Source organism: Piliocolobus tephrosceles, chromosome 7 (assembly GCF_002776525.5).
Source record: "Piliocolobus tephrosceles isolate RC106 chromosome 7, ASM277652v3, whole genome shotgun sequence".
Lineage (NCBI taxonomy): Eukaryota > Metazoa > Chordata > Mammalia > Primates > Cercopithecidae > Piliocolobus > Piliocolobus tephrosceles.
The window spans coordinates 86,108,964-86,135,942 of NC_045440.1; the positions used below are offsets into that span (position 1 = coordinate 86,108,964).

Consider the following 26,979-nt stretch of genomic DNA (forward strand, 5'->3'; position numbering starts at 1 on the left):
AAAAGTAAATGGAACAAAAATAAGTGCTTCATAAGGAGGAGGCCCCATTTCATTATAGATAATCTTTGTGTTGAAATTTGTGAGACAACGTGAAACATAACGTGTATAATGGGAGTCTTAGAAGAGAGGTGAATATTTGGAGAAGTAATGGCTGAAAACTCCCTCAGTTTGACTTAAAATACCCTACATGGCTGGGTGCAGTGGCTCATACCTGTAATTCCAGCACTTTGGAAGACCGAGGCAGGAGGATTGTTTGTGCCCAGGAGTTAAGACACCAGCCTGGGCAACATAGTGAGCCCTGTCTCTTAAACCACAAACAAACAAACAAAAACCTACAAATACAAGGTTTCAGTAAAGCCTGGGGTAAACATAGAACGACATCTAGACTTTATAGTGAAACTGTTAGAGAAGCTCTTGAAAGGAGCAAGAAAATATTCTCATATAGAGGAACAACAGTTTAACAGCTGACTTATCAGAAACAATGGAGGCCAGAAGGCAGTGGCAGTGTATTTGACATGCTGGAAGAAAAGGAACTGAATCTAGAATTCTACAGCTAGCAAAACTGTTCTTCAAAGTAAATGCAAAATAAAGACATTCTCAGATTAATGAAGACCAAGAAAGTGTATTGATAGCCAGCCTGCCTTAAAAGCTGAAGAAAACCTAAAGGCTTCAAAGAAATGATACCAGAAAGTGACTCAAATCCATTGAAAGAAATTAGTATTATAAAAAGTAAAATTTGTGGATAAATGTTTACATAGAAGACAATGTATTTTTCTTCTTTTAGCTAGAAGACACAAAGCAATGATAACTATTGTTGAATTTATAAAATATGTAACATGACAAAAATGGCGTAAAGTTGGGGGAAGAAAATAGAGCTATATTTCAGAAAAGTTTACCGGATGAAATTAGTAGTAAAGATGGCTGCATTAAATTAAAATGCGTATTGTCATCACTAGAATAGCCACTAAGAAAATAATACAGTTTAAAAATGAACACTGGAAATTCCACTTCTGGAATAACTAAATAAGGACTTCTGCAGACCTGTTTCCCACCAAAACAACCTTAACTGGTGAAAAGTACTTTAAAACAGCCATTTAAAATCACTGAAAATTGTCCTTAGGGTATACAGCAAAAGAAGAAACATTTCTTCGAGAAAAATTTAAATTCACTAAGAATGGCAAAAACCCGTGGCACTGAACCAAGATCATGTCTCACCCTCAGCTCAGCCCAATGGCAGCTCCACAGTAAGTGGAGCTCCTGGCCAAAAAGATAAGATTTCCTCTCCGCTAACAAATACGATATTTCACCAGCTAGGCAGGCCATGAGCATTCCTCGTGTCTTTCAATAGGGTTACAACAAAGGCTAAATTCCTGGTACACGTAACAAAACTGTAGGGGGCTCTCTTCCTTCCATGCGTAGGGCAGGCCAAGAGTACCAGGAGCCCAATTACCCTTTCCCCAACTCATAAGGTAAAGACGTTTTATAATGGTAAAATGTTAATCCATCAGGAAGTTGTAATCAGTGATACCTAACAAGAGAGCCCCAATATATATGAAGCAAAAACAGACTTTAATGGAGAAATTGGTTATTAAACAATAGAGACAAGTACTCCACTTTCAATCATGGATATAACAACTAAGCAGAAGATCAACGAGAAAATAAAAGACATCAACACTATAAACCAACTAAGCTTAGCAGACATCTATACAACATTCTACTCAACAGCAGAATACTGTTACATCTGTCTCAAAAGCACATAGAACATTCTGCAGGATAGATAACATGCTAGGCCATGAAATGAATCTCTGTAAATTTTAAAGTGCTGCAGTCATACAAAGCACGTTCTCTGACCACAAAGGACTGAAATTAGAATAACAACAATAAAAACTGGGAAATTTACAAATATGTGAAAATTTTAAGACACTTCTAAATAAGCAATGGGTCAAGTAAGAAATCACAAAAGAAATTTTAAAATTGTTTAATCGTAATGTTCTAAAATTGCTTTGTCATGGTGTTTGCACAACTCTGTAAATTTCAGGTCTGTAAAAATTACTGAATTTTACACTTTAACTGTGGGTGAACTTTATGGTATGAAAATTATACCGCAATTCACTGCTTATAAAGCAGCCATAAGAGTACTGGGTTGGCTGTATTAGTATTAGACAAAATAAACTTTAAGGCAGGAAATATTACTAGAAATAAAGATGGATATTTCATAATGACAAAAGGCAAATACATCATGAAGATATAACCATTATGTGCATCTAACAACAAAGCCACAAAATACATGAGCAAAAATTAAAGGGAAAATAGACCATTCAATAACTGTATTTGCCAATGTCAATATTTCACTCTCAATATCTCACAGGGCAACCTGCAGAAAATTAGCAAGAATGATGAAGACTTGAACAATACTACAAACTAATCTGACCTGATATTTATAGAGATCTCCACTCAAAGACAACAAAATTTGCATTCTTTTAAAGTAGACATCTACCATTATCTAGCATATATCATATGCTAGACTACAAAACAAATCTCAACAGATTTAAAAAGTTTTAAGTGGTTAAATTAGAAATCAACCACAGAAAGAAATTTGAGACATACAAAAATATTTGCAAATTAAACAGTAAAGGGCTAAATAACCTATGAGTTAAGAAATAAAGCACGAAGAAAAGTAGAAAATATTTTGAATTAAATGAAAATAAAAATAAAACAGAGCAAAATATATAGGATACAGCAGAGCAATGTTTAGAGGGCAATGTATAGCTTTAAATGCCCATGTTAAAAAGAAGAATGGTTTCAAATCAATAAGTTAATCTTCCCTCTTAAGAAATCAGAAAAATAAGAGCCACTTAAGCCTAAGAATGGAAATATTAAAGATCAGTACTAAAATTAATGAAATAGAAAACAAAAAGGCAGTAGAGAAAAGCAATGAAACCAACAATTTGTTATTTGAAAATACAAACAAAATTGATGCACTTTTAGCAACTCTGGGCAATAGAAAAGAAGGAATAAAAACTACCAAAATCAGATGGCTGGGCATGGTGGCTCATGCCTGTAATTCCAGCTACTTGGGAGGCTGAGGCAGAAGAATCACTTGAAACTGGGAGACAGAGGTTGCACTGAGCCAAGATCATGCCACTGCACTCCAGCATGGGCAACAGAGTGAGACTCCATCTTACAAAACATAAACAAAAAACCCTACCAAAATCAGGAATAAAAAGGAAACAGCATTACCAAGTCTAGACTCTACAGAACATATTAGATGGCTTAGTTAAAGTGAATAAATTCCTAAAAAGATGCAAATTACTGAAACTGACTCAAGAAAGAATAGAAGATCTGAATCAACCTATAACAAGTAAAGAAATTGAATTCCCACAAAGAAAAGCTCCGGTTCAGATGGCTTTACTGGTGAATTCTAAAATCCAGTGGTCACCAACCTTTTCTTGGCACCAGGGACCAGTTTTGTGGAAGACAATTTTTCCACAGATGGTACGGTGGTTGGGGATGGTATTGGGATGAAACTGTTCCATCTCAGATCATCAGGCACTAGTTAGAGTCTCACAGGAAATGTGCAACCAAGATCCCTTGCATGCACAGTTCACAGTAGGGTCCCTGCTCCTACGAGATTCTAATGCCTCCGCTGATCATGGAGTTTTGCTTTGCTGGCTGGTCCACAGCTCACCTCCTGCTTGTGCGGTCCAGGTCCTAACATGTCACAGACCAGCAGTGGTCCATGGCCTGGGGGTGGGGACCCCTGCTATAAATGATACCAAAAAGAAATAAAACCAATCGTAGCTAACCTCTTTCTTTAAAAATGTATTTATATATTTTTAGACAGTGTCTCACTCTGTCACTCAGGCTGGAGTGCAGTGGCTCAATCACAGCTCACTGCAGTCTTGAACTCCTGGCCTCAAGCAATCTTCCTGCCTTGGCCTCCCAAAGTGCTGGGACTACAGGCATAAGCCATCACACCAGTCCCTATCTAAAGTCTTTCAGAAAGTGGAGAAAGAGGGAACACCTCCAAACTCATCCTATATGGTTAGTAGTACACTGATAATTTCTGGAAGCCATAACTTAAAAATAACACCTGGCAATAAGTATCTCCCCAATCTGTACTACCTAAGACACCTGTATCAATGGAATGGGCTGACTTGGATGGCCAGGACCACCTGGATTTCCTCTTTGAACCACTAAGATAAATGAGATATCAAATATCATCTCTGGCCATATTGCTAGTGGTAGATGGTTATGGTGCACTTCCTCCTCCTTAATAGTTTCTTGTCCACAATAGGCACTGTCAAGCTAACTATCAATGAGAACTTGTACCTTTATTTGCCTTTCTGGATTAAATGTGTGAGCACTGTTATCTTTTAACGCTTTATCCTTTGGTGGCCAACCATATTTGGTCAAGTCATGTGATTTTTCATCAGCCTCTAGATGATGATCCGGTAATCCAGGGCAATACTTACAGTTCACCCATTCTTTGTCTACTTTGACTGCCAACAATCTGCAAAGTGATGTTTTAAAGACAATACCAACTTAGAATCTTTATTTCTATATATTTTACACATAACATTTCTGCTTTACTTAATCCACCACTACGGAATGTATAGGCAACTACTGCACTGCACCTGGAATCTGTTTCAAGGTTATGGTGATTTATATCTAGCTGCATTTAAACCATTGAAATTTTTGTTGGCTGAGAACAAGTACACTACCCAAGAACAAACCTTTGGGGTGAAAGTGAGAAGCACTTTCATGTTGGAAGACGACTACTTTAGCCCTCCAGAATGATAGCAACACTCAACTTGGTGATTTTATCACTTCAGTTGCTTTCTTGCATGTTATTCCAATACATGTTGCACTGCTGCTTGTACCATCTAAGTCTTTAGACCCTTTCTTGCTTTCTTAGTATAAATGGTACTGTTTCGTGATGGTGAATTCCTTCCCCCAAGAATTTCACTTTGCAAATATTTTAGAGTTTGATGAGTCTTTCTTTCTTTCTTTCTTTTCTTTCTTTCTTTCTTTCTTTCTTTCTTTCTTTCTTTCTTTCTTTCCTTCCTTCCTTCCTTCCCTCCTTCCCTTCCTTTCCTTCCTTCCTTCCTTCCCTCCTTCCCTTCCTTCCCTCCCTTCCTTCCTTCCTTCCTTCCTTCCTTCCTTCCTTCCTTCCCTTCCTTCCTTCCTTCCTTCCTTCCCTTCCTTCCCTTCCTTCCTTCCTTCCTTCCCTCCTTCCCTCCTTCCCTTCTTTTCCTTCCTCCCTTCCTCCCTTCCTTCCCTTCCTTCCCTTCCTTCCCTTCCTTCCCTTCCTTCCCTTCCTTCCCTTCCTTCCTTCCTTCCTTCCTTCCTTCCTTCCTTCCTTCCTTCTCTCTCTCTCTCTTTTCTTTTTTTAAGACAGGGTCTTATTCTGTCACCAAGGCTGGAGCGCAGTGGCATGATCTTGGCTCACTACAACCTCAGTTGCCCCAGCTCACGTGATCCTCTCATCTCAGCCTCTTGAGTAACTGGGATGACAGGCACATGACACCATGCCTGGCTAATTTTTTAAAATTATTTTTAGTGATGAGGTCTCACCATGTTGCCCAGGCTGGCCTTGAACTCCATGACTCAAGCAATTCTCCCGCCTCAGCCTCCCAAGGTGCTGCGATTACAAGTGTGAGCCACTGTGCCTGGCCTCATGAAATGTTTTCTTGGAATGGTTGTTCTGCTATGGCAACCACCCTCCAAATGCCTTCAGATGTTGCAGAGGGCAGTAGGCATATTGCTCACAAATTTCTTCTGCATTCCATTTTAAAATAGTATTTATAGAATTAGTCAATTCTATTCCATCCTATCCTCCCTGGTCCTCCACAACATTTATTGTATCACCAGGTTTTGAGTCCCATTTTGATACACTGTTAGCATTTCAACATTTCAATATAGTCCCATACCCACGTAAATGCCCGAGGCAGAAAGAAAACAGTGGTATCCAGGGAGATTTTTATCCTTTGAAGGAAGGACACCACTGTCTTAATTGAAATTAAGATCTGAAAGTATATTTGATTTAATTCACGTACTACTTCTTATAATATGGGTAGTAATCTTTCCAGTGTTAATTTCTTTGGCTTTTGAAACTTCATGTGTCTATAGTATACCATCCCATGATCCCACTGGCAGTTAGTACAAATAATACTGTGATTTGATTCCCCATTGGTAGGCCTGCTCTTTTAATAGAGTCTATAACCAGGAACAGTATTCTGGAAAAACAACATAATGGGATGTTGTAACAGCTTAGACTTTGGCTACTCAAAGTGTGGACAGAGATTAGAGAAATGCAAATCAAAACCACAATGAGATACCATGTCATGCCAGTCAGAATGACTATTATTAAAAAGTCAAAAAATAAACAACAGATGCTAGCAAGGTAGTGGAGAAAAAGGAATGCTTTTACACTATCGGTGGGAATGTAAATTAGTTCAACCATTGTGGAAGACAGTGTGGTGATTCCTCAAAGATCTAGAGGCAGAAATACTATTTGACCTAGAGATCCCATTACTAGGTATACACCCAAAGGAATATAAATCATTCTATTATAAAGACATGTGCATGTGTTATGTTCATTTCCGCACTATTCACAAAAGCAAAGACATGGAATCAACCTAAATGTCCATCATTGATAGACTGGATAAAGAAAATGTGCTACATATATACCATGGAATACTATGCAGCCATAAAAGGGAACAAGACCATGTTCTTTGCAGGGACATGGATGAAGTTGGAAGCCATTATCCTCAGCAAACTAACGCAGGTACAGAAAACCAAACATTGCATATTCTTACTTATAAGTGGGAGCTGAATGATGAGAAAACATAGACACATGGTGGGGAAAAACAATACACACCGGGGCCTGTGGGGGAAGAGGACCATCAGGTGGAAAGAGAGCATCAGGAAGAACAGCTAATGGATACTGGACGTAATACCTGGATGATGAGATGATCTGTGCAGCAAACTGTCATGGCACATGTTTACCTATGTAACAAACCTGCACCTCCTGCACGTGTACTCCTGAACTAAAAATAAAAACTGAAGAAAAAGTATGATCAGAGAATCAGGAACATTTACATAACTTGGGAGCTTCTTAATTATGCAGACTCTCAGGCTCCACCCCAGACTTGCTGAATAAAAATCTACGCTTTTATTTATTTTTGAGACAGAGTCTCACTCTGTCCACCCAGGCTGGAGTGCAGTGGTGCTGTCTTGGCTCACTGCAGCCTCAGTCTCCCGGGTTCAAGCGATTCTCCCACCTCAGCCTCCCAAAGTAGCTGAGATTACAGGCCTGCACCACCACACCCAGCTAAATTTTTGTATTTTTAGTAGAGACGGGGTTTCACCATATTGACCAGGCTGGTCTCAAACTCCTATGCTGAAGTGATCTGCCCGACTTGGCCTCCCAAAGTGCTGGGAAAATAGGCATGAGCCACCGTGTCCGACCAGAATCTACATCCCTAACAAGTACTCTAGGTGAAGGATTTACACTCAAATTTGAGCAGCAATGGCCTACAGCTCTCTGCAATTTACTTCAGCTGTGGACCTTATCATTGAGTATGGAAACTATAAAATTCTTATTAAATAGCTACCTAGATAAGACCTTTATAGGCCCCTCTGCTGGCGAGCTCCTATGTAGTTAGTTTTCTTACCAAATTCTGCCTGTTTACATCTCTGATATAGTCCTTAAGTGTGACTTCTTTTGCTCATAGTTGAAGTGATTTGCCACAACAGTATCTATGCAATCTCATTTCATAAACATGCCATCACTAGTGCTGTTTGTAAGTATTTGAGTTTCCTTCCATTTAAGGCACATTTCATGGCACCATTGTGGTTGGATGCGGCTATGCAACTAGTTCTGGTCAGTACGTTTTCACTGCAGATGATGATGTTTTAAGCTTCTGAGATGCAAGATTTTATTTGTTATTGTAACATAATCTAGGCCATCCTTATTAACACATCATCCATCCTTGGTACTATTTCAAAACTATAATAGATAAAATGATGTTATAGCATCTACTTCAGGTTAAGTTGTACTCATCTGTATTTGGCCATGCCAAATTGGCATCATTATTTTCTATGCTTCCTATCCTTTATTTTTCAGGTATCCATCTATATGTGACACATGAATTTGAGTGAGATCTGACAATGAGTCCAATCTCTGCCTGAACCAATTCCTAAAACTCCCAAATTTTCAGTTCTGACCACTTAGCTATAATATTAGCTATATTCCATAAATAGATAAGGATGCAGGATTCCTCATGGCACTCTCAATGGCACTCTCTATTGCTGTTTAATCTATGTCTACTTCAGCCTACTGGAGGGAATGAGTAGTTCTCTAATATCACATGGATATGTACAAATGAGGATACCTGTGGAATCCTCACTGTGCACTAAGGTAGCAAACACTCTGCGAAACTTAGTTACCATATATATAATTTTGAATATTCCATTTATATTTCCTGACAAAGTATTAGGCTCATTTATCTGTGAGAAGGAGGTGCTGATCATCCTCAGTTCATAATAGGCAGCTCAGGTCATTGTGTGATAGGGAAGTTGGCATGATATTGACCCATGCTGCATGCGTGTGTGTGCAGTTTGCCTAGAGATGATTCAAAAGATGGCAGAGGTTTTACAAATCATTTGGCTCTCTGGGTCATGGGGTCCATGAAGGGCTGCTTACTCTGCATCCTATCTTTTAATCCAAAATCTTGATTTAAAAGTACCTCAGATCAGGCATGGTGGCTCACACCTATAATCCCAGCACTCTAGGAGGCTGAGGCGGGTGGATCACCTGAGGTCAGGAGTTTGAAATCAGTCTGGCCAATCCGGTGAAACCACGTCTCTACTAAAAATACAAAAATTAGCCAGGCATGATGGCAGGCACCTGTAGTCCCAGCTACTCGGGAGGCTGAGACAGGAGAATTGCTTGAACCCAGGAGGCAGAGTTTGCAGTGAGCTGAGATCCCATCACCACACTTCAGCCTGGGAAATAGAGCGAGACTCTGTCTAAATAAATAAATAGATAGAAGTATCTCAACTCCAAGTCCCTAGTCTTTCAGTTTATGTACTATTATGTACTTATGTTTATGCATTTATTTTCCAGCTTGTGCACTAGTCTGCATACAACTCACCAAATTCCCAAAGTCAAGATATGCTCTCTCCAAGACTACTGAGCTCCTTCAAGATTGAGATGTTATGGAAACAGTTTCCAGTTTAACATTCTGGAAGATAATTAGAAAAAAGTCTATTGCTGTCATCCCTTGGGGTCCCAGTATGGTCACTCACATGGCCAGACTCTGAGTTTTTTTGGGGATAACAGTTTAATCCCTTTCTTTTTTTGTTGAGGTATTAGAGGATAAAGAAAAGTTGCTAGCTTCCTTTATTAAACTCTATTAATATTAAATATTGTCAGTGGAATGGATAAAAGTAAATACCCGGCCAGGCATGATGGCTCCTTTCTATAATCCTAGCACTTTGGGAGGCTGAGGCGGGTGGCTCACTTGAGGTCAGGAGTTCAAGACCAGCCTGGCCAATATGGTGAAACCTCATCTCTACTAAAAATAGAAAAATTATCCGGGCATGGTGGCACGCACCTGTAATCCCAGCTGCTCAGGAGGCTGAGGCAGGAGAATCACTTGAACCCAGGAGGCGGAGGTTACAGTGAGCGGAGATCACGCCACTGCGCCTCAGCCTGGGCAACAGAGTGCCCAAAGTAAATATTCTTAGGTTGATACCACCATTGCAAGTCCCAGTAAATAAATCTCTGACAAATAGTAGATGAATCCGCATGTTCCAGGCGTAGCAGAGTAAAGATGCCAATATTGTGACTACTTAATTCAGTTGGTAGATTTTTATCGAGAAGTTTTGATATCCCATCTAATTTATGATTTATGAGATGATCATAAATAACTGGAGGATTCAAAAGAGATAGAATGGAACTCTAATGGTGATCTCTAATTATCTTCTTTATTTTTTAACTTCTTTTGGAGATATAGTATTGTTACTCCTTGATAACATTGATGGAGAGAAGGAGAAAAAGGGATCTCACTTACTATGCCTAATCCTCAGGCTTGACTCGCAATTGTGCATTCCATGCAATGGGGTGGATGTAACCATCATTTTTGTCCATGTGCCTCCTCTGGAGTTCATAAATCTAACAATTGTTAGAGGGTCCCTAGAATCTGACTGTGTTCTTTCATTATGTCCCAGTCATGCTGTTATTCCCAACATTTATTGTCACAGCTTGGGATATAAGCCCCAGTCTGATCTAATTTCTTCCCAGCAGATAGCTCATACCGTGTCTTTCCTAGAGTGCTTTACCAAATCTCTCACCCAGTTCTTACTTCCTGAAAGACCTGCTGGTTCAGGCATACAGGGATAACCACCTACACAGCAAAACAAACACCTACTTATTAGAACTTATGAAACAAAGGCTAGAATCAAATATAAACACCCTGATCCTTGCCCCAGAGTCTTGTTGAGCATATGTTCGGGCTTTAAAGAGATGAAAATAATCCTTTCTGTAGCAGGCACCCTCTCTCTGGTTTATATATATACTGAGAATGAATTATAGGGGCATCAATCTGTGGTGTCTTATCTGAGGCTCACCCAACCAAAACATCCTTTTCCCATAGCAATACACTGTATCAGTTTCTTTCCACCAAGGGGTTGCTGTGCAGTTTTCCACTAGGGCTCCTACCAGGTTTCATAAAAGTGATATTTAGAAGAAAAGTCATTACATCTGCAATTAGACTAAATTTTGCCTTGTCTTCCTTCAAGGAATGTACCAACTGCAGTCATTATACACATAGATTAAGTAAGCATGTGATTTATAGGCGCAATTCGATTTTTCTCCATTTCTTTAAACTATTAGAATATCTTTTTATTTAAACCTAACGAAATAGTTGTTTCTACAACCTTGAGAATTTGGGAGTCTAGGTCCAATATTATGAGAATCTTTGAAATCTTTCTAGGATTTCAATCACAGCCTGGCAATATTACCTCTAGTAGACAATTCTTTCAACATGCTTCATGGTTATGATTCCTTCTCTCCTACCCAGTGCCAGCCTGCCATGGTCTGCTTTTATAGTGTCATGGTTTTTGTGTTAGTCTATTTTTGTTGCTGTAAAAGAATACCTGAGGCTGGAAAATTTATTAGGAAAAGAGGGCTATTTGGCTCATGATTCTACAGGCTATATAATCATACCTCCATCATTTGCTTCTAGTGAGGGTCTCAGGAGGCTGCTGGTCATGATGGAAGGCAAGAGGAGCCACTGTCTCACACAGCGATAGATGGAGCAAGAGTGAGAGGAGGAAATTCCAGGCTCATTTAAATAACCAGCTTTTGAACTCAGAGTGAGAACTCACTCATTACCACTAGGACCACACCAAGACACTCATGAGGGACCTGCCCCCATGACCCTAACACCTCCCACCAGGCCCCATCTCCAACACTGGGCATCAGATTTCAACATGAGATTTAAACAGGACAAAACATCCAAACCATATCAGCTTTCAATGGATTATTTTATTTTTGTTAAATCGTTTTTTGTTTTCATCTACATACTACTGTATTTGTTGGTAATGTATCTGTCTTGCTTTTAGATTCCGTTTTCTTAGGCTATGTCTCATTGAGAATAGGACATGGTGAGAGGCTTTGAGATCTGTCTATACCACTTCTTTCTGTTGTCTTTAAACCTTTGGTGGTCTGAGGAGGGGCTTCTTTGATCGTCAGATTTTTTTTTTTTTTTTTTTTTCCTGAATAGTGGTGAAGAGAACATTGCTTTGTAACCTAAATCCTGGAAAGCCCCTCCTAATCTCAGTATTAACAATGTTGGCATGCATCACCTATTATTTTGTCAACATTACTGAACTTAAAAAATCTGTGTGCTTGCTGTCTTTAGTGATGCAATCTTCATAAAGTTTTGCAAAAAGGTAGAGTACTAGTCGCTAAATAAAACTTAAAATCTCTCTAGTGTATGAATTATCTTTCTATGTATGCTTGAGTGTAATCTGCATTTCCTGTTTCTACTTAGAGGGTACAAACTTCTGAAGACAAAGTCTATGCATTTTCTCTCATATTGTTGTACCAAGCATATCATGAGTGGGCAAAGAATATTGTTGTTTATCATAATAAAAGGATTCATAATCTTTGAAACATATATTTTTATTTTTCTTTAACCTAGAAAGTGCAGAAGATAGACGTTTGTATGTTGCAAGTTTTTTTTTTTTTTTTTTTTTGACGGAGTTTCACTTTTGTTGTCCAGGCTGGAGTGCAGTGGTGCGATCTTGGCTCACTGCAACCTCTGCCTCCCAGGTTCAAGTGATTCTCCTGCTTCAGCCTCCCAAGTAGCTGGGATTACAGGCACATGCCAACACGCTTGGCTACTTTTTTGTATTTTTAGTAGAGACAGGATTTCACCATGTTGGTCAGGCTGGTCTCGAACTCCTGACCTCAGGTGATCCACCCACCTTGGCCTCCGAAAGTGCTGGGATCACAGGTGTGAGCCACTGTGGCTGGCCTGTATGTTTCAAGGTTTTGAAAGGAAAAATGGAAAACCGTATTTTATTTTTACTAATTTAGATTATAAGAAGGAGGTATTAGGGTTGATGTAGCAGCCTTTTGATGGAGATTTGTTAGCTCAAAGGGTATCTGAGAGTTTCAAGTTCCAACCATTCATGATCACCGACTGGGCTAATGCACTTAAAAAAATCAGTCTGCATGGCCGGGTGTGGTGGCTCACGCCTGTAATCCCAGCACTTTAGCAGACCAGGGTGGTGGATCACCTGAGGTCAGGAGTTCGAAACCAGCCTGACCAACATGGCGAAACCCCGTCTCTACTAAAAAAACAAAATTAGCTGGGCGTGGTGGCACATGCCTGTAATCCCAGCTACTAGGGAGGCTGAGGCAGGAGAGTCGCCTGAACCTGGGAAGCAGAGGTTGCAGTGAGCTGAGATCATGCCATTGTACTCCAGCCTGGACAACAAGAGCAAAACTCCATCTCAAAAAAAAAAAAAAAAAAAAAACCCGTCTGCCATCAATAAACAAAATTGTGTTGGATATTCTTAAATATTTAACTACCAGATTATGACAAAACTGTACATATTGTAAATTGATCCTGAATCTCTATAAAAAATGGCATTTGTGAAATTCCACAAATGTTAGATACTATAAGTTTAAAGAGCTGTGGACTAATAAATAGTTCTGTCTATTTCAAAATATTTAAGCCTTCCCTCTTAGTCCTGAACTAGCTAAGGAGCTGCACTTCCAAAATGCATTTAAAAAAGAAAATTTAATCAGGGGCATATAAACAATATTATAATAGATAATAGTATCTACCCAACTAATCAGCATAATTTGAATTTAATGAAGGATTACTGTCATGCATTTATTACCCTTACAGGTCAATGAAATTTAGTTTAGTTCAATTTTTTTTTTTTTTTTTTTTTAAGATAGATTCTCACTCTATCACCCAGGCTGGAGTGCAGTGGCAGGATCACAGGTCACTACATCCTTGACCTCTTGGGCTCAAGCGATCCTCTCACCTCAGCCTCTCTAGTGGCTGGGGCTACAAGTGTGCACTACCACACCCGGCTAATTTTTGTAGTTTTTGTAGAAATGGGTTTTTGCCATGTTGTCCAGGCTGGTCCTGAGCTCCTGGGCTCAAATGATCCTCCTCTCTCAGCCCTCCAAAGTGCTAGGATTATAAACAGTGAGTGCCCAGCCAGGCGTGAGCACCCAGCCAGTTTTGACTTTTGTTGGACATAATTTTTAAGCCTTTGTCAGAAATGGCACTGATGTAGGAATTTACAGCCTTTTGAGAGTTATTTCCTTTATAGTCAAAAGGATACAGAAATAAAAGTTAGATTACAAAATTTAGATTTAAAACATGTTCTTAAAGGTTATTTGTATCATAACTTTTAAAAAATCATGTTTCTTAGTTTTTTTAAAAAAATAGAATTTTTAGAAACATTTAGCAATATTAAAAAAACTTTTGCATTATCAATCTCTGTTCTTTGTCGATTTTTAGGAAAAATATATATTGCATTATTTTTCATTGTGCTATTTGGTGTTTCTCAAAGAGTGACTATGTTGTGCATTAGAATTATCTGAACTGTGAAAAATGTGGACTCATAGGTCATATTCTCATATCAAATGCGAATTTGATCCCTGGGGTTTGGATCCAAGCATCTACATTTTTAACAAACATTGTAGATGATTTTTCTTCCTAAGGTCTGGGAACCACTGGTATAAGCGATTTTTAGCTCTTCAGACAGACATAAGATTTTGAATGCTAATTAAAATGGCTGCTAATTTGTGAATCATTTCTAACTGAACCCCAGGCAATCTAAAGAGATGAAAAATTCATTGTGAAAAACACAAATAACAGTACAAAATAAATTTTTAATTGACCTTTTAGAATCACTAATAATTGCATTGTAGAAAACCTTTTAAAGCTGAAATTTAAAAAATATTGTTTTTAAAAATTACCAAGATAGCTACTATAAAATAGGATTACATGCTATGAACTGAACTATATCTCCCAAAAATTTGTATGTTGAAACCCTAACCCTCAATGTGATGGTATTTGCAGGTGAGGCCTTTGGGAGGTGATTAGGTTTAGATGAAGTCGTGAAGATTGAGCCCTCAGATGGAATTAGTGCCCTTATAAGACATTTGAGAGCTTGTGCTCTCTCTGTTCTGTCTCTGCCATATGAGGACACAATGAGGAAAGCCACAATCCGACAGCCAAGAAGGGGGCCCTCACCACAGCCTGGCCACGGCAGCCTCCAGAACTGTGAGAAAATTAATTTCTGTTATTTAAGTCACCCAGTTTATGGTACTTTCTCAAACTAAGACACCATAGAAAAGTTTTAAAAATATCAATAAATTTAGTTTTATTAATTCCTGTCCCTGCACATGTAACAGAATGTTCTGTTACAAAGTTAAAAACAAATTAGAATCTTCCTAATTCAGCATGTTCTAAGAAATACTATTTGACAATAATCAATAAATTTGCAAAACATGTCAAATCACATAGAGATAGCCTTTCTCAGATAGGTTGTTGGAAAATTGTTGCATCAACTGAATTTTTCATGTTTTACTTCAGATTTTCAATTTTAAGTTTATAGATTTATTTGATTAAAATAAAGGCTATTATGAATAGGTTATTAATAAAGGTTATAAAGTTCTGTGCCTATGATGTGTTATAAATGGTGTGTTCAGCTTTACTAGTTAATGCTGCTGTTGTATTTGATGCTACTTCAGTGACCTTTTTTTGTTATTGTTATGTTAAATTTAGCAAAATCTTTCTTTGCATGAAATCTTCTTGATTAATTACTGCCATATGGAATCACCTTTCTTTCTTTTTTTTTTTTTTTTAGACAGAGTCTCACTTTGTTGCCCAGGCTGAAGTGCAGTGGTGCCATCTCGGCTCACCACAACCTCCGCTTCCCGAGTTTAAGAGATTCTCCTGCCTCAGCCTCTGGAGTAGCTGGGACTATAGGCGGGCACCATCATGCCCGGCTAATTTTAATTTTTGTATTTTTAGTAGAGATGGGGTTTTACCATGTTGGCCAGGCTGGTCTCGAACCCCTGACCTCAAATGATCTGCCTGCCTCGGCCTCCCAAAGTGCTGGGATTACAGACGTAAGCCACCGCTACTGGTCTCATTCACCTAATCTTTATTGTCTACTATATTCAAAGTGTTCAGTGTGACACCAAGTCATTTAAAATTTAGTCTGGATTCTCAAGAGTTTGTAATATAATGAGGAAAAAATTCCCAACTTTCTTTTACTCGTATCTCCATGATGTCATTTGCCACCAACGGTTTGGAATATCACTGAAGTCCAAAGGCCTGTGGCTACCCAATATTCCAAATACAATATAATTTGGTTCAAATAAGATACTAAGAACTTTGGTCAAACACAGGAGATCTGGAATCTAACGGCATGTCTTTGGCAATTCACAACTTCTCTCTCTACGCGTTTCTCTATGTAGAAAGTAAAGGCCTTAGAAAGGACTGATGAAAACCAACCCTAACACTCCACGATGCCTTTCCCTGTACTCCGAATCTAAAAGGATGAGCTATGAAGTAAAACATTGCACTTGGTCCAAGTCATTGAAGTATTTGCAAACGATGCTAGAGCTCGAAAAGAGCAAGATAGCAGAAACCGTCCAGAGAAAGTAAGTAACCGACTGCAGAAGCTCTGCAAACTGAGCAGTCAACCAACCAACTTCACGGCTCAAAAACGTTTGGCCGCTGGGCGTTGTGACTTTCTGCCCAGATAAAAGTCTTTTTTCTTTTGTTTCCTTTTTTTCTTTCTCCCTGCTTTGCCGCGAGATTACCATTCCTCGGGTCAGCTCGCGAACGCCAGGGAGGCGAGTGTGAAACACACCCGCCGACACCCCTCCTCCTCCTCGTGCGCTCCTCCTTCCTACAGAAAAATGTGTTTCTAGGCAACGGCGGGCGGCGGCGTCACTTCCTGCCATTTAAACTCAGGTCCCCACCCCTCGCAGCCCCTTCTCCTCTTTTCTACCCCCTCCCCCCACGGTCGTGGGCCTCATTCACGCTTCCCCGGGCTTGGGGAGGGGGCGGAGGCCCGGCGTGACAAGCGGCCCAGATTCCCGTGGGCGCCGCACACCTGTTGTTTGCAGGAGCCAGCGACCCGTACTGCCACTCTCGACCGGCCAGGAAGCGGCCGCAGCGGAGCCGACCCGGCAGGTGGCCGCGGGCGGGGCCGGCGAGCGAAAGTGCGCGGGGGCCCGACCACCGAGGGGCCGGGACGCGATGGCGGCGGCAGAGCCCGCGAGCTCGGGCCAGCAGGCGCCGCCAGGGCAGGGGCAGGGCCAGCGGCCGCAGCCGCAGTCTCCGCAGGCGCAAAACCCTCAGCCGCCGCCGCCGCAGCTTGGGGGCGCCGGGAGCGGCAGCAGCAGGCACGAGAAGAGCCTGGGACTGCTCACTACCAAGTTCGTGTCGCTGCTGCAGGAGGCCAAGGACGGCGTTCTGGATCTCAAAGCGGTGAGCTCGGGAGGCGGGGACGGGGGCGGACTTCGGAACCCGTGGGTCCCGGGGAAGCCCAGCCCCTTGCCGCGTGGGTCTAGCGGCGTGGTGTAGACGCGCCTAGCGGGGACCCAGGACCGGACAGTCCGAGGACCATGTGGCCTGCGCCCAGGTCCTGGACGCCGGGATGGGGGAGGGACGAGGGACCAGGATGGCCCCGAGCGGACGCGTAACCAATAGGGCCCGGCGCCACGCCGGGCCCTCGACAAAGAGCCCAGGACCTCGAGCGCGCCCGCGTGGCTTCTGTCTCCGGGCGCAGGGACCTGAGGGCAACCCTGTGCCTGTTGCTCTGCGTCCACCTGTGGCAGAGGCTCACGGGGTAACGGGCGCTTTGCCCGGAGACACCGTGGATATCGATTTTGCTGTTAAGAATGGATGGTTTTAATAGGCGATTCCAGTTGGAACCATGTTCCTGTAGTTTAAATAAAAAGGAGGAAAAACAAAACCCAGTCTGCAATCTCTACCAGATGAAAGGGGGAAAAAAAAAAAAGACTACTTCTTTCCACGCCCCTCCCCGATAAAATAGTATTGTCTTCCTTATGCACTTCTTCCATCACCCTGATAGTTAGCAGGGGTATTTGATTTGTGACTTCATGTGGCATGTGGCATGGGTTTCTAAAAATGAGATCTGCTGTCACACAAAAAGGGCATATTTTACAACTTTCACCCAAAGAGGTGGAAGTGCTCAGTAAACTTTCTCCCTGCGTCGTCCTTTACTGCGTTCAGATTTTTCAAACAGGAGCAGGCATCAAAAGCTGTTCTGTCATACAGAATGACTTAACCGATCTAGGAAGGATTTGGAAGAATTCAACAGCGCTCAGGATAAAGAGAATGTGGTCACTCTGCGCGCCAAGTTTAAGAACCAAAGTTTTAGAAACAAACAAAAAGTACTAACCGGTCAGTAATCACTGCAAATCCCCTTTGACTCCCTAAATGTGGCCTTACTTGGAGGATTGGGACCAGCACCCAGGGGAGTGCCTGGACCACCTTACCTGGCTAGAGAGTGTCACTGCATCCTCAAGGCTCTGCATAAAGCAGTGGCAGCTCCCTGAATGTAAGGGCCAAGACTTGCAGGGGCCAACTCTTCTGCTAGAGGCCCTCCTCCAGTGTAGCCCAAGGGGAAGTAGATCTTTCAGTCCCCTCTCCGTTCCCTGGATATAGTTGGTGTTCAGTCAGTGATTGTTGAACTGAATTATCTAAATTGTTCAACTTCATACAAGTGAGGCATGCTGCACATAATTTGCATTTTGGTAAGTAATTTCTACTATTTTCTTTTTGAAATGTTATTCCTGGAATTTTTTTTCCCACCTCTAGAAATTCCTCGTTCTCTTTTTTCCACCACAGCCCCTTTTTCCTTTCTCTCCCTGAAAGTGATGTATGGCATGTGTAGTATTTAAACTGTAGTGAATTAAAATGGATTCTGTTTAAAGAATTTCACAGGAAGTCATGACGTTATCAGAGAAAGCCAGGAATGTTACAAAGTACAGGTTGCAAACTGCTGTTCAAAATCTAGAAATTCAGCTGTAGCCAGTGACTTTATTGTAAGAAAATCAGGGAAGTTTGGAGTTTTCCGGATGAAACTGAACTCTGATGACCAGACTTTGAGGTCTTTTCCCTCAGCTTGCCTCAAGATATGGTGTAACTTTGCCCTTTCTTGACTTGAAATTCTTTAGCTTCCTCCTGTTTCATCTGTGGCCATATAATTGCCCTACAGAAGTCACAGAGGCAGTGAGTGGGATATAAAGTTTGATATTTCATAACAATAATTGCTTTATTCATTCTGGAACTCTCTTAAAAATTCGAAGGTTTCTACAATAACACTATGTCTCATATTAATGACTTTATACTCCTAGAAAAGAGTTTGAATGTCATTAGTTTTCGTATATATGTATGAAAAACATATACATTTTATGTATTTTACATCTCTTTCATTTATTTATATATACTTATATATGTAAAAATCTTACATTAAAATCTTTCTAATGATATTTCTTATTGTACACCATAGTAAAAGATCGTTAAGAGGTTTTTTTTTTTTTTTGAGATGAAGCCTCATTCTGTCGCCCAGGCTGGAGTGCAGTGGTGTGATCTCTGCTCACTGCAGCTTTTGCCTCCTGGGTTCAAGCAGTTCTCCTGCCTCAGCCTCCCAAGTAGCTGGGATTACTGGTGCCCACCACCATTCCCGGCTCATTTTTGTATTTTTAATAGAGATGGGGTTTCACTATGTTGGCCAGGCTGGTCTCAAACTCCCAACCTCAAATGATCCGCCCGCCTTATCCTCTCAAAGTGCTGAGATTACAGGTGTGAGCCACCATACCCGGCCCATTAAGACATGTTTAATAATACATATTAAAGATGGACTCACACTGACAATTATAAATTTCCTCTAATTTGAAATGATAGACACATTTTCTTTTTCTTATATTCTTACTTTGGTGGGGGCATATATCAGCATAATTTTTTTGAAACTTTTAAGTTATACACTTGACTTTTTAAAAGCAGTTGAAGGAACTATGTATATATATATAGTTTTTTGGTTGGTTTTATTTGTTTGTTTGTTTTGAAACAGGGTCTCATTCTATCGCCCAGGCCAGAGTGCAGTGGTACAATCTCAGATCAATGCAACCTCCACTTCCTGGGCTCAAGCGATTCTTCTGCCTCAGCCTCCCAAGTAGCTGGCACTACAGGTGTACACCATTATGCCTGGCTAATTTTTGTATTTTTAGTAGAGACAGGGTTTTGCCATGTTGTCCAGGCTGGTCTCGAACTTCTGAGCTCAAATGTATTCACCTACCTTGGTCTCCCAAAGTGCTGGGATTACAGGCATGAGCCACCTCACCCAGCTTTGAAGAAACAGTTTTTGAATATCCCAAATAATAAAAAAAGTATATCAAACTTCAAGTAAAATATTCAAATATTTTGGATATCATAAAGTAGCCTAGACCACATAGATGCTATTTCTTTTCTGTCTTATACTGCTGGAGAATAAGAATGTAAGGTTGTATATTAGTGACACATTTCTTCTTAATAGTATAATTAATTGAAAACATGGCTTGGCCAGGCGTGATGGCTCATACCTGTAATCACAGCACTTTGAGAGGCTGAGGCGGGCGGATCACCTGAGGTCAGGCGTTCGAGACCAGCCTGCCCACCATGGCGACACCCCTCTCTACTAGAAATACAAAAAAATCAGCCAGGTGTGGTCGTGGGTGCCTATAATCCCAGCTACTTGGGAGGCTGAGGCAGGAGAATTGCTTGAACCCAAGAGGCAGAGATTGCAGTGAGCCGAGATCGCACCACTGCACTCCATCCTGGGCGACGAGCAAAACTGTGTCTCAAAAAAAAAAAAACACGGCTCGACACAGAAAATCAATTTTATTAAAGCTGTTATAGTGTAACTTAACAATTAGGGGCCGGGCGCGGTGGCTCAAGCCTGTAATCCCAGCACTTTGGGAGGCCGAGACGGGCGGATCACGAGGTCAGGAGATCAAGACCATCCTGGCTAACACGGTGACACCACGTCTCTACTAAAAAAATACAAAAAAACTAGCCAGGCGAGGTGGCAGGCGCCTGTAGTCCCAGCTACTCCGGAGGCTGAGGCAGGAGAATGGCGAAAACCCGGGAGGCGGAGCTTGCAGTGAGCTGAGATGCGGCCACTGCACTCCAGCCTGGGTGACAGAGCCAGACTCCGTCTCAAAAAAAAAAAAAAACAATTAGGAAGCAATAGAAAGAAATTGAAAGTGATTTGAGGAAAGTTTATTCATTATCTCTGCAGCTTCACCCATACCATATAGTCTCATTTACAATAGTGGAAGTGGGATAGTTATTATTTCTTTATTCCAGTGAGATAAGAAATTATATCATGGTTATTTCAAGCTATGTGGTTTGCCAGTTTATGCTGTTAATAGCTAATATATATCAAGAACTTACTATATGCAAAACATTTTACATGCTTTTAGCTAATGTTATCCTCTTAACAACAGTGAACATTTTGGCAGAATAGCCCCATTTCACAGCGTAAGAAACTTCTAGTTAAGTAGGCCAAGATAGGTTAGATAACTTGCCTGGAGTTATACAGTAGAAAGTGAGAGCTAAGATTCAAAACTAGACCATTTATTGTTATTCTCTGTGTTATACCATCTTTCAGTCATCTTCAAAAATAAATGTATGTAGGTAGGTCTCCATTTGTGTAAGGGCATGGAAAAATGCATGATTATTCTTATTCCTCTGCCCATTGTGGAAAAGAGGGAGGTACTGTGCTCCTGAAAATGAGGGTATTGGTGGCAAATTCTGTTATTGCATAAATTAAGCTAGGATTCCACTTGTTCACAGTTAAGAATTTGAATAACTGTTAAGATAGTCATGACTATGTATCTGTATGCTGTTTTGAAAATTCCTATTAAATGTAAGTTATAACTAAATTTATACATCTTATTTGCCAGTTTGGTGTCACCTTGAGCTTTTTTAAGCATGATGAAGATTGCTTATCTCCTTTATTATAATTCTTTAACTTACAAATTACCTGAATGATACCTGAGTTAATGTGATAAAGTATGGTGCGTCTTATCTGACAGGTCCCTGATGCATACCTGTTTATGATAGCCTGAGTTACATACATCCTGGGATAAATAAATCATTTAAGACCCTAGTTTGGCCGGGCACGGTGGCTCATGCCTGTAATCCCAGCACTTTGGGAGGCTGAGGTGGGCGGATCATGAGGTCAGGAGATCGAGACCGTCCTGGCTAACACGGTGAAACCCCGTCTCTACTAAAAATACAAAAAAACATTAGCCGGGCATGGTGGCGGGCGCCTGTAGTCCCAGCTACTCAGAAGGCTGAGGCAAGAGAATGGCGTGAACCCGGGAGGCGAAGCTTGCAGTGAGCCAAGATCGCGCCTCTGCACTCCAGCCTGGGTGACAGAGCGAGACTCTCTCTCAAAAAACAACAACAACAACAACAAAAGATCCTAGTTTATAATACCGGGCAAACGTTTTAAGGTAGAATTAGCCTAAGAAGAGATATGTGGATACTACAGCCACAACTTTAGTGTGTGCTTACAGATTCTCAGGACGCTTCAACTCCTGGGTGTATACCCAAAGAATTGAAAGCAGGGCCTCAAGAAGGTATGTATATACCTGTGTTCATAACAGCAGCATTCATAATAGCCAAAATGTGGATGGAATCCCAATGTCCATCAATAGATGAGTAGCTTAACAAAAGATGGTATATATACAATGGAATATTCTGCAGCCTTAGAAAGGAAGAAAATGCTGACATATGCTGCAACATAATGAACTTTGAGGACATAACGCTAGGTGAAATCAGTCACAAAAAAAGATAAATACTGTGTGATTCCACTTATGTGAGGTACCTAGAGTAGTCAAATTCATAGAGGCAATTAAATTAGAAGGGTGGTTACCAGGGGTTGAGGGAAGACAGAATGGAATTTGTTGCTTAATGGATGTTAGAGGCTGAAATATGTCCCCCAAAATTCATATGTTGAAGACTTTACCTCCATACTTAAGAATGTGATTGTATTTGGAGATAGGGCGTTTGAAGATAATTAAGCTAAAATTAAGCTGTGACCTGATCTAATCTGACTGGGGGCCTTATGAGAAAGGGGAAATTTGGATATACAAAGAGACGCCACGGACGCTCCCACCCAGAGGAAAGACCATGTGAGGACACAGCAGGAAGGTGATCATCTGTAAGCCAAGGAGCAAGGCCTCTGAAGAAACCAGATGGGCCAATGAATGCCTTGATCTTGGATTTCTAGCTTCCAGAATTGTGAGAAAATAAATTTCTGTTGTTTAAGTCACCCAGCCTGTGGCACTTTGTTTTGGCAGCCCTAGCAAACAAATACAATGTGTATAGTTTCAGGTTTTCAGGATGAAGTGTTCTGATGATTGGTTGCACAATATTGAGAATGTACTTAATACTGAACTGTACACTTAAAATGATTAAGATGATAAATTTGATGTTTTATGTATTTTGCCACAAACTATCAACAAGGGGATACCACTGCATATTTATTAGAATGGTGAAAAATCCAAAAGACTGACAACACTAAAAGCTAGCAAGGATGTGGAGCAACAGGAACTCTCATTCATTGATGATGAAGATGCAAAATGGTATAGCCACTTGGGAATAAAACTTGGCAGTTTCTTAGAAAACTAAACATACTCTTACCATACAATCCAGTAATTGTGTTCCATGGTATTACCCAAAAGAGTTGAAAACTCATGACTACACAGAAACCTATACATGGATATTCATAGCAGCTTAATTCATAATTGCTGAAACTTGGGAAGCAACCAAGATACTCTTCAGCAGGTAAAAGTATAAATGTTGTACATCCAGACAATATAGTATTATTCATGAAAAGATATGGAAGAACTTTAAATGCATATTACTAAGTGAAGGAAGCCAATCTGAAAAGACTGTGAACTCTATGATTCCAACTATATGACATTCAGAAAAAGGCAAAACTAAGGAGACAGTAAAATATCAGTGGTTGCCAGAGGCTAGAAGGTAGGGGGAATGAATAGATGGAGCACAGACTGTGTTTAGGGTAGTGAAGCTATTCTGAATGGTACCATAATGATGAATACATGTCATTATGCATTTGTCAAAACTCATAGTGTAAAACAGCAAGAGTTAACCCTAATGTGAACTATGGATTTTGGATGATAATCATGTGTAGGTTCATCAACTGTAAGAAATGTACCACTCTGGTGCAGGACATTGATAATGGGGGAGGTTGTGCATGAGCAGGGACGGGGGCATATGGGAGCTTTCTCTACATTTTGGTCAATTTTGATGTGAATTTAAAACTGCTTAAAATTACAAAGCCTTTGTTACCTGTAGAAATAGAACTAAAATAAAATATGAAGCCTATTAAAATACATAGATAAAGATACATCTATTCCAGGGTCTAATCATTAAACATCTATCAAATGCAAGGCGTTTGGCTAAATGAAAGAAATAATTCTCAGGAGACAAAAGCTATATCATAGTGAAAAATATGATACTATTACTAAATGACTGGCACTATGCCAGGTACTTTCCTTGTGTTCATTTAATCCTCATAGCAAAAGTATAAAGGAGATACTACATCTCCATTTTCTGATTAGAAAATCAAGTCATAAAGAAGTTAAATGGCGTACCTGATATTCACAGTAAATGAAATATAAACTCCAATAATCTAATGCCAGAATTGATGCCATGAATCAACATGCTAAGCAAATGGTATACCTACCTCTGAAGTTTTTTTTTTGTTTGTTTGTTTTTTTATGAAATGGAGTCTTGCTCTGTCACCCAGGCTGGAGTGCAGTGGTGCCATCTCAGCTCTCTGCAACTTCCACCTCCTGGGTTCAAGCAATTCTCCCACCTCAGCCTCCTGAGTAGCTGGGATTACAGGCGCATGCCACCTCACCTAGCTAATTTTTGTATTTTTTTTTTTTAGTACAGATGAGGTTTCACCATATTGGCCAGGCTGGTCTCAAATTCCCAACCTCAAATGATCCACCCACCTCAGCTTCCCAAAGTACTGGGATTACAGGTGTGAGCCACTGCTCCTGGCCCTGAAGTTTTGGCATGATTTGAAAAAACAACTTTAATAGATAAAAGAAGAAAGGGAGTCAGCCATCTCATTTTTCTAGTTCTGGACAAGATAAATTGACTTAAAACTTAAGACACCAGTTCTGAGTTTTTGGTCCTTATCCTGGCACTTCCCATCAGTGAACATGGCCACAAAATGTTTGGATGAGATACCTATCAATGTGCTTACACATATATTTGACTGGGTATGTATATTGTATTATGCCATTTCTTTAGTATGATAAATATTGGTATTTTTAAAAATATTTCTTTAGTTTTTCTGTTTGTATTTTTTAAATTGATAAAGTTGTATATATTTATCATATACTGTATGATGTGTTGTATATATACATTGGAGAATAACTAAATCTAGCTAATTAATATATGCATTGCCTCACATAGTTATGATTTTTGTGGTGAGAACACTTAACATCCAGCATTTTTTTTTGTTTGTTTTATTTTGTACTTTTTGGGAAGAGTGATTAAAAAACTTTATTACAGAAAATCAGTGCATCCAGCGTCCCCAGATACATTTGTGACAAGAACAGACACACACAGGAGACACAGACAGTAGTCACTACATCGTAGCCTTGTTCTTTCCAAAGGATAAAACATCAAGAATGGGGCGAGGTGGTTAGAGGGAGCAGGTACTATCCTTTTAAATGGAAAAAAAAAAAAAAACAGGTTGACATCTTAAGAGCACATATGGTGGACCCAGAAATCAAACTAAGCCTAAGCATTAGGTAACATCATGCCACTTACAGCATCTCCGAGAAACTAGGGCATTACTCCATTAGAGGAGCAATCTTGTGGCAGTGTGAAAATGTTGAGTAGTGGTCTTGCTGCACCAGCTAATGGACCAAGTGGCCTCAACTTGACAGCCTCTTTAAAACTCGGTGTTTGCCTAATCAAAGATCATTTGACAAAATTGCTTCCCCACTTCTGCTTAGCTACTTTGGAAGCACAAAAGTTACCCCTTTCCATACTCTGCCCTTCCCTGGTTGGTACATCTAGTTACGAGATAGACAGGTACCACTTAACAAATCACTCCCTTTTGACTACAGGTTGTTTCTCCTCCATATTTGATGAGGCTAACATCCCGCATTTTTCTTAGCACAGTATAGGCTGGTGCAAAAGTAATTGTGGTTTTTGCAATTTAATCACAAAAACCACAATTACTTTCGCACTAACCTAGTACAATATGTTATGAGCTACACTCACCGTATTTTACAATAGATTGCTTGAACTTCTTTCTAATTGAAATTTGTACCCTTTGACCAATACCTCCCCAACCACTCCTCCCTGCCCCACGCGAGGCCCAGGTAACCATCATGCTACTCTCTACTTCTATGAGATCAACATTTTTACATTCCATATTTGGGTGAGATCATGTGGTGTTTCTCTTTCTGTGCCTGATTTATTTTGTTTAACATAATGTTCTTTAGGTTTATCCATGTTGTTGCAAATGACAGAATTTTCAGATTTTTTTTTAAAGGCTTAATAGTATTCTATTGTGTATACAGGCATACCTTGGAGATAGAGTGGGTTCAGTTCCAAGCCACCACAATAAGATGAATATTGCAATAAAATGAGTCCCACAGGTGCTTTTGTTTCCCAGTGCATAGAAAAGTTACATTTACACTATACTTTATTAAGTATGCAGTAGCATGTCTTAAAAAGAAGTGTACAGACCTTAATTAGAAAATCCTATATTGTTTAAAAATGTTAATGATCATCTGAGCCTGCATTAAGTCATAATCGTTTTGATGGTAGAGATCTTGCCTCAATGTTGATGGCTGCTGACTAATCGGGGTATGGTGGCTGAAGGTTGGGGTGGCTGTGGCAATTTTTTAAAAGAAGACAAAAATGAAGTTTGCAACATCAATTGACTCTTCCTTTCACAAAAGATTTCTCTGTAGCATGTGATGCTGTTTGATGGCATTTTACCCACATTAGAACTTCTTTCAAAATTGGAGTCAGCCCTCTCAAACCTTCTTGTGCTTTATCAACTAAACTTGTGAAATATTTAAAATCCTCTGTTGTCATTTCAACGGTGTTCACAGCATCTTCACTAGGAGTAAATTCCATCTCAAGAAACCACTTCCTTTGCCCATCCATCATAGGCAGGTATTCATCTATTAAAGTTTCATCATAAGATTGCAGCAATTCAGTCACATCTTCAGGCTTCACTTCTAAATCTAGTTCTATTGCCTTTTTTTTTTTTTTTAACTGAATCTTTAGTTTCTTCCTCCACTGAAGTCCTGAACACCTCAAAGTCATTCATGAG

At 40.2% G+C, this 26,979-nt stretch overlaps 2 protein-coding genes across 4 annotated transcripts in view; one reads left to right on the plus strand and one right to left on the minus strand.

Moving 5' to 3' along the window:
* Positions 1 to 15,222: 15,222 nt before the first annotated feature.
* LOC111553152 lies at positions 15,223 to 16,541 on the minus strand. The gene has a single exon (XM_023227769.1). It carries the CDS (start codon positions 16,520 to 16,522, stop codon positions 16,118 to 16,120), a length of 405 nt encoding a protein of 134 aa, XP_023083537.1. The 5' UTR covers positions 16,523 to 16,541; the 3' UTR covers positions 15,223 to 16,117.
* Positions 16,542 to 16,558: 17 nt separating this feature from the next.
* Positions 16,559 to 26,979, plus strand: part of E2F5 (E2F transcription factor 5) — a 45,810-nt gene continuing 35,389 nt past the window's right edge. For 2 of the 3 annotated variants that reach the window (XM_023227766.2, XM_023227767.2), the window contains exon 1: positions 16,559 to 17,051. In XM_023227766.2, coding sequence (XP_023083534.1) covers positions 16,821 to 17,051 — 231 coding nt within the window. In that variant the 5' untranslated portion in view covers positions 16,559 to 16,820. The remainder of the gene's footprint in view (positions 17,052 to 26,979) is intronic. The other variant, XM_023227768.2, reaches the window with a different exon arrangement.

Coding starts and splice junctions, on each gene's coding strand:
- LOC111553152 (XM_023227769.1), bottom strand. CDS start 16,522: ATGGCAGGAAGTGACGCCGCCGCCCGCCGTTGCCTAGAAACACATTTT.